This window comes from Rutidosis leptorrhynchoides, chromosome 1, assembly GCF_046630445.1.
Source record: "Rutidosis leptorrhynchoides isolate AG116_Rl617_1_P2 chromosome 1, CSIRO_AGI_Rlap_v1, whole genome shotgun sequence".
NCBI lineage: Eukaryota > Viridiplantae > Streptophyta > Magnoliopsida > Asterales > Asteraceae > Rutidosis > Rutidosis leptorrhynchoides.
Window position 1 is genome coordinate 458,715,808 of NC_092333.1, and position 10,740 is coordinate 458,726,547.

The 10,740-nt window shown below is 29.7% G+C and overlaps 2 protein-coding genes across 3 annotated transcripts; one reads left to right on the forward strand and one right to left on the reverse strand.

The window, feature by feature from the left end:
* Positions 1 to 4,327: 4,327 nt before the first annotated feature.
* Positions 4,328 to 6,767, forward strand: LOC139874017 (E3 ubiquitin-protein ligase ATL59-like). Of its 2 annotated transcripts, XM_071861644.1 has the most exons (4): positions 4,328 to 4,604; positions 5,243 to 5,318; positions 5,770 to 5,867; positions 6,269 to 6,767. In XM_071861644.1, exons 2-4 carry the CDS (start codon positions 5,301 to 5,303, stop codon positions 6,567 to 6,569), a joined length of 417 nt encoding a protein of 138 aa, XP_071717745.1. In that variant the 5' UTR covers positions 4,328 to 4,604; positions 5,243 to 5,300; the 3' UTR covers positions 6,570 to 6,767. The 2 variants fall into 2 exon arrangements, with proteins under 2 accessions (XP_071717745.1, XP_071717744.1); XM_071861643.1 differs by having other exon boundaries at positions 4,328 to 5,318.
* Positions 6,692 to 9,681, reverse strand: LOC139874001 (ribosomal RNA small subunit methyltransferase, chloroplastic). The gene is made up of 10 exons (XM_071861642.1): positions 9,404 to 9,681; positions 9,050 to 9,199; positions 8,884 to 8,940; positions 8,709 to 8,801; positions 8,495 to 8,590; positions 8,189 to 8,273; positions 8,004 to 8,056; positions 7,353 to 7,436; positions 7,101 to 7,211; positions 6,692 to 6,999 (listed from the first exon to the last, which is right to left on the reverse strand). The coding sequence occupies exons 1-10, from the start codon at positions 9,662 to 9,664 to the stop codon at positions 6,937 to 6,939; spliced, it is 1,053 nt and encodes a 350-aa protein (XP_071717743.1). The 5' UTR covers positions 9,665 to 9,681; the 3' UTR covers positions 6,692 to 6,936.
* Positions 9,682 to 10,740: the final 1,059 nt, after the last annotated feature.

The window sequence follows — 10,740 nt, forward strand, 5'->3', positions numbered from 1 at the left end:
ATGTATATATAATATATAATATTAACTGAAAACATTAACAAAGTATTAGATATATGATACTTTACATAAACATATTTGTTTCGATATATTTATCGACAGAATTAAGAGATAATATCAAATGATTGAATTATCAGATACATTATGATATGATTACGGGCCTATGTTATGAGGTCCACTGTGATTTAAGAAATCTATTTTTTTTTACAACTCATTACTTAACCAGTATGATAAAGATAACGATATTTATATTTTATTTTATTAAATATATATATATAACGATTTAAATTAATATTATATATATTTTTATACGAGTATTATACGTACATAGTTTTATACTTTTACTATACTTTAACTTTACCTTTACTTTACTTTTACTTTACTTTAACTTTAATAATTCATACTTTAATAATTCACTTTAATAATTCATACTTTAATAATTTACTTTAATAATTCATACTTTAATAATTCACTTTAATAATTCATACTTTAATAATTCACTTTAATAATTCATACTTTAATAATTCACTTTAATAATTCATACTTTAATAATTCACTTTAATAATTCATACTTTAATAATTCAATTTAATAATTCATACTTTAATAATTCACTTTAATAATTCAAAAACCTATTATAAATAGAATTCAATAGGTTTCATTATTTCATAGAAACTTGAAAATATATTTCTCTAAACTCTCTCAATCGAATTACATATATATATATATATTTACTTAGTATTATTTCAAGATATTATTAGTGTACATAAAATACTACGACGGAGTTATATTCAGACGATTTCAAAATAATTTTTCAAATGGGATAGAGCTAAGGAAATTATGGGTTATAGCTATGAAGGTTATGGGTATTGATCGAGGGTATTGCTCGTGAGGTCAACCTAACGTTTATCATTTTCGTTGCGTCTACGTACTTTCCTGCAATATTGAATCACAATATTGATACGTGAGCATTCATATCTTATCTTTTATATATTAATAGTGTATCCCTGACTAGTGCTCGAGTATATATGATTATGCATGTTTGTATGCTTAGTTTCGTCGTTAAATAGTTTATGATAAATCACGAATTTGATACATATGCTACTGAGATAAGTTATATGATATGCATGTCGTTGAAAATCTGAAGAAAAAAATTAATAACTTTTCATTTAGAAATCGTGTGGTTTCGATGAACGGATTAAAAGATATGGTCAACTGAATTATCATTAATTTTAATATTATTATTAAAACGATTATTCTAACTGTTATCAGTTGATGTTATTACTAAAATTATCTTTATTACTAAAAATTAATATTTTTATTGAAACTATCATTTTATTATTTTTATCATTATTATTATTATCAATATTATTTTATCAAATAAATATGCGTACAAAGATATTTTTACCACACGTAATGTAATTACATTAATAATACATACCACTATATTTTTATGATATTAAGTGAATTTTATAAATTTTATTATTTGAGATATATAAAAGTATATTTTTATCATATATGAATTTTAATATAAATTTTTATTTATTAATAAATGACTTGTATTATTTAGTATAATAAGATCTGATAAATATATTTAAATATATAAAACTACTATATATAAGTTATATAATAAACATGTATAGATTTTGGAAGTCATTTTGGGTCAAGTTGACTTTTGTTGACTTTTGCATGTCGGTCTCGAGCATTAGGATTGTGATACACTACGACTTGACCTAAATTGTTAGACAGATATTGACCAACATATAAATATATATACTTAATATAGGTTCGTGAATCCGAGACAAACACTGCACTTGTTCAGTGCCGTCATATACATAATTGCTACGAAATACAGTATTGTGAGTTTCATTTGCTCCCTTTTTATATATATTTTTGGGCTGAGAATACATGCGCTGATTTATAAATGTTTTACGAAATAGGCACAAGTACTAAAACTAATTCTATGTGGGTTTAAACCAGAAATATACCCTTAGCTTGGTAACATTAAACTACTTGTCTATGTACGGTAGGCGCGAATCCTAAAGATAGATCTATTGGGTCTGACAAACCCCATCCTGACTATGGGATGCTTTAGTACTTCGAGGTTATTTTAAACACACCTGATCTGGTGTACTTCAGAGGGTAAAACATGAACGTTAAAGCTTGTTACCGGGTGCCTACAACTTATAGAATACTTTTATACACTTGCGAGTGTACGGATATTTATTGAAACTGAAATCTTGTGGTCTATTACTATTACGGAAATGATGGATTATGATAAACTAATGAACTCACCAACCTTTTGGTTGACACTTTAAAGCATGTTTATTCTCAGGTATTAAAGAATTCTTCCGCTGTGCATTAGCTCATTTTAAGGATATTACTTGGAGTCATTCAAGACATACTTTGAAAGACGTTGCATTCGAGTCGTTGAGTTCATCAAGATTAATATTAAGTCAATTATAGTTGGATGTAATATGAAATGGTATGCATGCCGTCAATTTTTGATGTAAAGAAAGTTTGTCTTTTAAAAACGAATGCAATGTTTGTAAAACGTATCATATAGAGGTCAAATACCTCGCGATGTAATCAACTATTGTGAATCGTTTATAATGTATATGAACGGGTCCTTTCAATCCCGCTCGAAACCCATTTTGAAAGTGACTGTAGCAATTCGAAAATACTGTAGCAAATTAGTGTTTTACTGGTTCATCTTAAACGTTTTAGTTAACTTTTCTAAATATTAATCGAATCAATAATCGAATGTTAATATCGTTTACTAAATAACTTGAAATCATATATATATATATATATATATATATATATATATATATATATATATATATATATATATATATATATATATATATGCACATTAAGTTATATATATATATATATATTGTTCGTGAATCTTCGAGAACAGTCAAAGAATAATTGATTACATGAATATAGTTCCAAAACTTTGAGACTCAACATTACAGACTTTGCTTATCGTGTCGAAAACATTAAATCATTTAAAGATAAAGTTTAAATTTGGTCAGAAATTTCCGGGTCATCACATAAAATTTAGCCCGATTTAGAGTTTAGGGTTTAGGGTTTGGTGTTTTGGGTTTATTCCATAAACCCAAAACACCAAACTCTAAACCCTAAACCCTAAACTCTAAACCGTTCGTGTTAAAAACTCAATTTAAATCCAAAATCTAAACCCTAAATCTAAACCCTAAACCCTAAATTTCTAAACCCTATAAACCCTAATATCTAAAACGTCAACATACGCTCGAAAAACACGATAATTGTTATATATTTGTTCTTCGAGCGTTTTTCCGCCAAAATAAAAACATTTATCACAAAGTGTCTCTACTAAATGTTCATATTTTCATCCAATCTATAATGTTTGTGAACAAAGTTTTTTCAAAAAACGAAGAAAAAAAAATTTGCTTCCCCCCGCTTCCCTCCGATTGGTTACTTCCCCCTTGATCCTACCACTATATATATATATATATATATATATATATATATATATATATATATATATATATATATATATATAATATTATAATATAACTTTATTTAGCTATGAAATCTAGTAAATGAAGTGATCCTTACCCACCACCTTTTAAATCATGTATATTTTTGTCTCCTAAATTTACAGTTATACTTTTATTATAATCTAGTAAGTTGAGTTGAAAGTAAGTATAACTAAGGATATAATATATAACTAGTGAAATGACTCGTAAAATTACAGGTTTATTTAAACGAAATAATTTATTGAGATGTTTTAGGTAATAAGTGAATGTAAATTGTAAAGTTATTTATTTTAATGACCCGTTTGACTAAGAACTTGTCGTTATTTTTACAAATATATAGAGACATGTATTTTCGCATATATATGTAACGTAATTAATTTCGTAAAAAGAATTCATATTTGAATATTAATAATATAATAATTATAATTACAATTATTATATTAAAAGTAAATAATAATAATAATAAAGTTTGATCAAAGTTGAATATTTATATTTTTAATAGTAATAATAATTATTATTAATAAATGTCTTTTAAATTTTTTTAGAAAATTAAAATTACAATTTAGGAGAGATTAGTATTTCTTTTTATAAAAGATTTTGTATTATTTTTTTAATTAAATTAATATATAGTTATGAAATCATCATTATGAAAATTAAAGGATAATTAGCATAATGATGACATCATCATTTTATAAAAATTAAACATTATTTTATAGGTTTATATGACTAATATAAATAGATTAGGTATAAATGGTTTAAAAAGTAGGGTGAATTTTTTTTTTTTATTTCTTAAAATCTAGTCTTTTGATCGCGTCCTCTATATGTTTGAAAAAACGCGAAATTCAGGGTGGTGTAGGACAGGGCGGCCAAGGGCGGATTCACTGTCGTCAGAGTCGTACAGGGCGGCATCGAGAACAGGTGAGAGCAGGTTCCGTTGGGAGTGCTCTTACTTCCATGATCCAACAATTGCGAATTTTAGATTTGCAATCCAGTCAACACTCTCCTAAAATTGGGTCCCACAGCCATTGAATTGGACCCACATGAGATGCAAGTCCAAAGGAGCAAGCCAAGAAGAAAAAATGGTCTGAATTTTCCTCTCTTCCCTACACCTCAATCTATCAAATGGCCCTCACAATCTAACTTAAAGTCCACCCCAAGAAAAATGGATTCCATTTATTGGGGGTTACTTTTCAACCAATCTCTCCAAGAATGTAAATTTTAATACTTTTTTTAATTAATCTTGATCTGGGGTTTGATCAAGTTTCAATCTTTTTAGTAATTTATGTAGAATTTGTTAGACTTCAGAGTTTTTTGTTGTTGGGTTTCTTGTAATGTATTAATGTTGTTTTTTTGTTTTTGTATTAGGGGTTACCATAATCATGATTAGAGCTTGATGAGCACAAACTCTAATCTTGGATCTTAGGTCTTGATTTTCTTTCATTAATGGTCATATTCTTTACTTAGGGTTCTAATTTTAGTTTTTCATTTTGTTGGCCTTAATCTCGATTTTGTTTCTCAATCCCTTTTTATGTGTTCTTGAATCTATTTTGCAATCAGGGTTGTGGAGTTTAATTTATTCATATTTATTCTAGCTATTTTAAGTTTGTTTGGTGAATTGGAGTGATCAAAGGCATTAGATGTTAGGTAAAAGTATGAATTTAGTTACAACAGTTATAGGCTTTGCAATGAGTGCCACTTTCATTGTATTCGTATGTGCTAGACTCGTTTGTAGGCGGTTTCGGCGATATGAATCACACCAGTTGTTCGAGATTGACTCAATGGTTGACCTTGAGAGGGTATGTTTTCAATCCTTCAACCTACATGCTTCACAATTTTTTTTTTCATGTATCATCGATATATGATTGCAATTGCCCTAATATTCATAGCAATAGCAATTAAAATTGTTTGATATATGCTTGAAGTAGAATTCCATTTTTGATCAACAAGAGTGGATGACTAATTGATTGATTTATTTCATCAGAATTGTTCATATAAGGTCTTGAAATTGATTTAGTTTCAAAATCATTGAAACGGTTTGTTATGATTATTAACTAGATACAATGTGTTCATTGGTAAATTTTAAACGCGTTTACGCCTTTTTATGACGATTTATTCTAAATCACAGTAGAGTAAATAGTTTACATATTTGACTCTGTTTATTAGTTTTATATCTAGGGTTTAAATTTTAAACGCGTTTAGGCCTTTTTATGATGATTTATTCTAACACGTTTGTAAACACAATGACAGCAAGAGCATCGGGTCGTAGGTCTTGAACCAGCTATGGTTGCAGCCATTCCCACACTGAAGTACAACCGTGAAGCCTTTGGTTCCGTGGACGATGCCCAGTAAGTTCGGTCACACTCAAACCATCATTGAGTTTGTAATGAAGTAATTGAAAAATGTGTTTTTATTGCCAAAGTTCAAATAATTTGGTTAGTATTTTTTTAACTTATAAAAGCATAGTATTTGTTACTTTTAAAAGTGTCAAAAGGCAACATTTTATGACTAGCCGACATTAAAGGGTGATGATCCTTGTACACAACCAATTTTATTAATACAACCAAACATGCTTTAGAATGTTGTACTTTACAACATTATAAAGTTAATTTTGACATGTTCATTTTTAGATGAATAGAATAAAATGATTTGTTATAACTGAAATTCATATGCATAAAATGTTCATTTTACTTAGAATATACGGAGTATTGTTTAATGATGATTATAAAGTTATATAATATAATTTCAGGTGCACAATATGCTTAGGTGAGTACCAAGAGAAAGAGGTGCTTAGACTTATGCCAAAATGTGGGCATACTTTTCATCTTTCTTGCATAGACTTGTGGCTACGAAAGCAGTCGACTTGCCCTGTGTGTCGTCTCTCAGTTATGGCCCCAAATAGCCCCGTTATTTCAAGGGAGATTTCGATGGAGCAGCTACGTCAGTGGCTGCCACCGCACCCTGATCAAGGTAGTAGTCAAAGTCAAAGTCAAAGCCAAGCACATTCAGTGGTGGAAGATGTAGAAGCAGGAACAGAAGCAGAAAGATAACAGCAGACAGATTATGAAAAGGTTGATAAATTTAGGGTGGGTTAATCATATTCTTGATTGTTTATAGGTTGTTCCAGATTTAAGATTCGTGTACATAGAAACTGTAAATGGTAAATGGTCGCTTTCTGTACAAACTACATAAACCTTCAAGCATGTATCTTTAAATACAGAGAAGAACATTCGTTTATGGTTACAACACTTTCTGTACAACAAAAATGCTCACTTGCTCAGCATTGAACAAGGGTTTCTTGAAAGATTAGAAACAGTTGCACCATGCAGCTTTATGGTTGTACAACTCGAACAGATGAGAAAGATTTACTAAGCACAATGTTTCCTACCCTCTACTCTCTATAAAAACAAATTTATGTTATTCATGTATCAAATTATGCAACTTCACAAAATCTTCTAATGTGAGTTCTTCTGGTCTTGACTGCATGAATGATGGATCATCGGAACAGGAAGAAAAAAAACATGTTATTTATTTAAGTTAAAATAATCGAGAGCAAGATAGCAACAAAAAAGAATTCTTACAGTAGCTGCAAGACCATTGTTTACAAGAGCTTCTTCAATCTCAACGGAGGATGTTATATGTTGGAGTGTTTTCCGCAACATCTTACGCTTTCCATTAAACGCAGAGTTAACCTAAGAAGACAAATCACAATTCAAGCAATGATTATGCGTTTTGCATTTTGGAACCTATTATCACATCATTAGAAGTTTAGAACAAAGACCCATAAAACGGAATTTTCAGAATACAAATGTATCATTTTTTAATGAACTAACCATTGAAAAGAAGCTCTTGGTTGATGAAACTTGGGGATAATCTACTGCTTGCTTCAGTTTAAATACAACAACAGCTGCATCTACCTATAAAAATAAAATATTTACCATATATATACATTTTTTCAAACTTCTACGTTTATAAAATACATTTTCATATCATAAAACTATATGTATAGGATAGACTCTTTCATCAAAAATATATCGGCGACGGTTTAAAGCCAACTTTTGTAGCACATAATCTTGTACAACGATTCAAGAGGACAAAATGGAAAAGTAAGTAGTTCTTTTAGAGAAAGAAAAAAAAAAAAAAAAAGCTAAATGTGTGCCACATAACATTTCAATGCTAGCAAAAAATACGTAAAATTCAATCGGTCAACTATATATGCAAGATCTAGGTGACTAGTACTACTTCTGAAAACTTAAACTACTAATGACTATTTACTCGCCAGAAAATATTGTGTAACGTGGCATTTGTAGTAATAGATACACCGGAACTTAACCAACACCAACCACTTCACATATTTCGAATAATGATCACTCAATTCTTGCATGAAATAGTAGTTCCTAGTATAGAAACTACGGTATAATTTAATGAACTCCTGTTTCTTAATTAAATGAATACATACAATGTAAGTCATCAGCCAGACTTACTTTGGGTTGGGGAAAGAAGTTTTCCCTTGGGACCTTAAACATGTATTCAGGATCTGCAAGAAAAGGTTCCAAGCAGAAATTAAGAGAGCAACTACTGTTTTATGTAACACTTTAACTGTAAAAAATATAAAAAGCAATAGCTCAAGGTTTTTATTTCATATAAACAGTTGTTAAAGAAAATTTACCGGAATAGAAGTTTATAAAGATATTGATGGGCCTGTACTCATGTGTCCTCAAGGATGAGTCCACCATGCGCAGAGCAGCTTCATCCTACACGATTTCAATCACAAATTTGAAACATTATAGTAAATATCATATCACAAAATACATTACCCAGTTCCATAATTTACGTATAACACCCTCAAATTTCTCACATTTTAAAAAAAAAAAAAAATCATGAGACCCTTCGGTTTGAAATTGAGGTATCAAAATGGTATTTTGAGAGTAACTGAAAAATGTGACATAAATGACAAGCATGGAAAAAATCAAACCTGGAGTAATAAGACTACTTCTGAGAAGATATCACCCATTGGAAGAAGTTGTTTAACTATATCGGTACTTATATTGAACGGTATGTTGGCAACGACCTGCAAAATTTTTAAAGAAAATCGAACTCAACATTTTTAAAGAAAATCGAACCCGTTTATTAAAAACCACACATAAGGTAGCTTACGTGGCACGAAAAAGAAGCATAAATTTTTTCACCTTTGCATATGGATTTGAATCTGAGGAATCACTTCCCATGTATGACGACAACTGAGATCGAAGGTGGCATCTTGTAAAGTCTTCTTGTATCACCTACACAATCGATTATCGCATGTTCATGTATCTTCTTTCCATTTACAATAAATGAAGTTTTTGGAATTAATCATCAAATTACCTTGACACGATTTGTAGATGCAAATCGATCGTTTACAAGTGCAGCCATGTAAGGATCCTAACGACATCACAAAGATAAAAGAGGGCATATTTTATGTGAATTTCGAGTACTTGGCGACCAATATCAAAGATTTAGCGAGAACATAAACGACCAAAAAATGAAAAACCTTTTCAATTGCAAGAACATTGGCACCAGATTCAACAAGAACATTAGTAAGCGACCCAGTTCCTGGACCAATTTCAAGCACCACGTCACCATCACCCACATTAGCAGCGTTCACAAGTTGTTCATTTACTTCACCATTTAACATATAATGCTGCACAACCAATATATATACATACATATTGACAAGTAATTAAGTTACTATCACTAGTCTATTTGTAATTTTCCATAGAATAATTAAGTTACTAAGTTCACATACACAGATATGTAGCTTTGTTACAATAATTAACAGAACACACACCAACTGTTCGACCAAATGCCCAAACGAAAGTTACATATAAAAGAATTAAAATGTTACCTGACCAAGGGCTTTACGGGGAGTACGGCCTTTGGAATTGAGAGCTTTGAGAGTGGCATGGTAATCGTCTGGTTGTTTGATCTTGATTCTTGTTATTTTGGGTTTATTGTTAGGTTTATCGATATTATTATTGTTAATAATAATATTATTATTATTACTAGTGCTAGATAAAACACAGATAAGTGTGTGAGTTCCAGGTGAGTAATGAATGGGAGATAAAGATGAAGAAATTGGCGGGGAATTTTGTATCAGGAGAATCATCTTCTTCGTAAAGAAACTTGGTGTATAAAATGAATCGGAACAAAATAAAAATATATTTTCTCCAGTTATCTTCCCTTTAATAACGGGAGGTGATTCTAACACACTACATTTTGGTTCATGTACACCTAATTACCTAATCTACTCTTAATTATACTTATAATAATATAATAGGTTCAACTTTCTAGGGGCATAACTGTCAACTTATGAGACAAAAGTGTATAGGGATCAAAAAGTGGTGTGTGAGAATCATCTCCCTTTACAAAAGCACGTGCTTAACCGATAAAACTCTATATTGAATATATATTTTTCCTCAAATCCTTCCTATTCCGAACACTTAATTAACAAGTATATTGAATATTTTATTCATTTTACACTTTGATAAGGTAATTTTACTCAGTTTATATAGTTCATTCTAAATGATTATCAAACAACTTATTTTCATTCAGAAAAAACTTTATTCAGAGGTTTTAAATCATTCAGATTCTGAATCATTCAGCGCTAGATCATCCAGTTTTATCAAACGCACCTTTAGAGCACCAGGAGTCGTTGTGTTTTTCTGCCGTTAACCAAATTAAACGGTGGGGACGGTGGTATCTCCGACACCCGACCGCCGTTAAATCGGCGTTGGGCACCACCGTTAGCTAGGTAACGGTGAAAATCAACTTTTTTTTTTCTTTTTTCTTTATCCTTCTATTTTCTTTCCATATTTTTTATTTTTTTTCTTGTTTTTGCAGGTGCAGAGATTAAAAGGAAGAAGATGAGGTGTGGCTAATTAGGTTAAAACTTGGGCAAAAAACCAAAAAGTGTGGCCAAATTTTTTAAAAAATGGGCCGATTTTTTTAAACAAGTATTATATATTTTTGTTAAATCGTCATAATTTTTTATTTTATTTTATACATTTTAATATTATATGTTAATTAGTTACATAAATTAAAAAATAAATAAAAAGATTTTAAATTAATTAATAATAACTAAACTAAATAATCAATAAGAAAAAAGAAAAAAATAAATAAATAATTGATTTAACACTGAGATTTAACACTGAACGACTCCTAGTGCTCTTAGTTATGGTATCC

What these genes read in the sequence shown, in the direction of transcription:
- LOC139874017 (XM_071861643.1), top strand. Translation starts at nt 5,160, where the DNA reads ATGTTAGGTAAAAGTATGAATTTAGTTACAACAGTTATAGGCTTTGCA. An exon ending in CAATGGTTGACCTTGAGAGG is followed by an intron (nt 5,319 to 5,769) that starts GTATGTTTTCAA and finishes ACACAATGACAG; the next exon opens with CAAGAGCATCGGGTCGTAGG. An exon ending in GGTTCCGTGGACGATGCCCA is followed by an intron (nt 5,868 to 6,268) that starts GTAAGTTCGGTC and finishes ATATAATTTCAG; the next exon opens with GTGCACAATATGCTTAGGTG.
- LOC139874001 (XM_071861642.1), bottom strand. Translation starts at nt 9,664, where the DNA reads ATGATTCTCCTGATACAAAATTCCCCGCCAATTTCTTCATCTTTATCT. An exon ending in CATCTACAAATCGTGTCAAG is followed by an intron (nt 8,802 to 8,883) that starts GTAATTTGATGA and finishes TCGATTGTGTAG; the next exon opens with GTGATACAAGAAGACTTTAC. An exon ending in CCAAGAGCTTCTTTTCAATG is followed by an intron (nt 7,212 to 7,352) that starts GTTAGTTCATTA and finishes TTGTCTTCTTAG; the next exon opens with GTTAACTCTGCGTTTAATGG.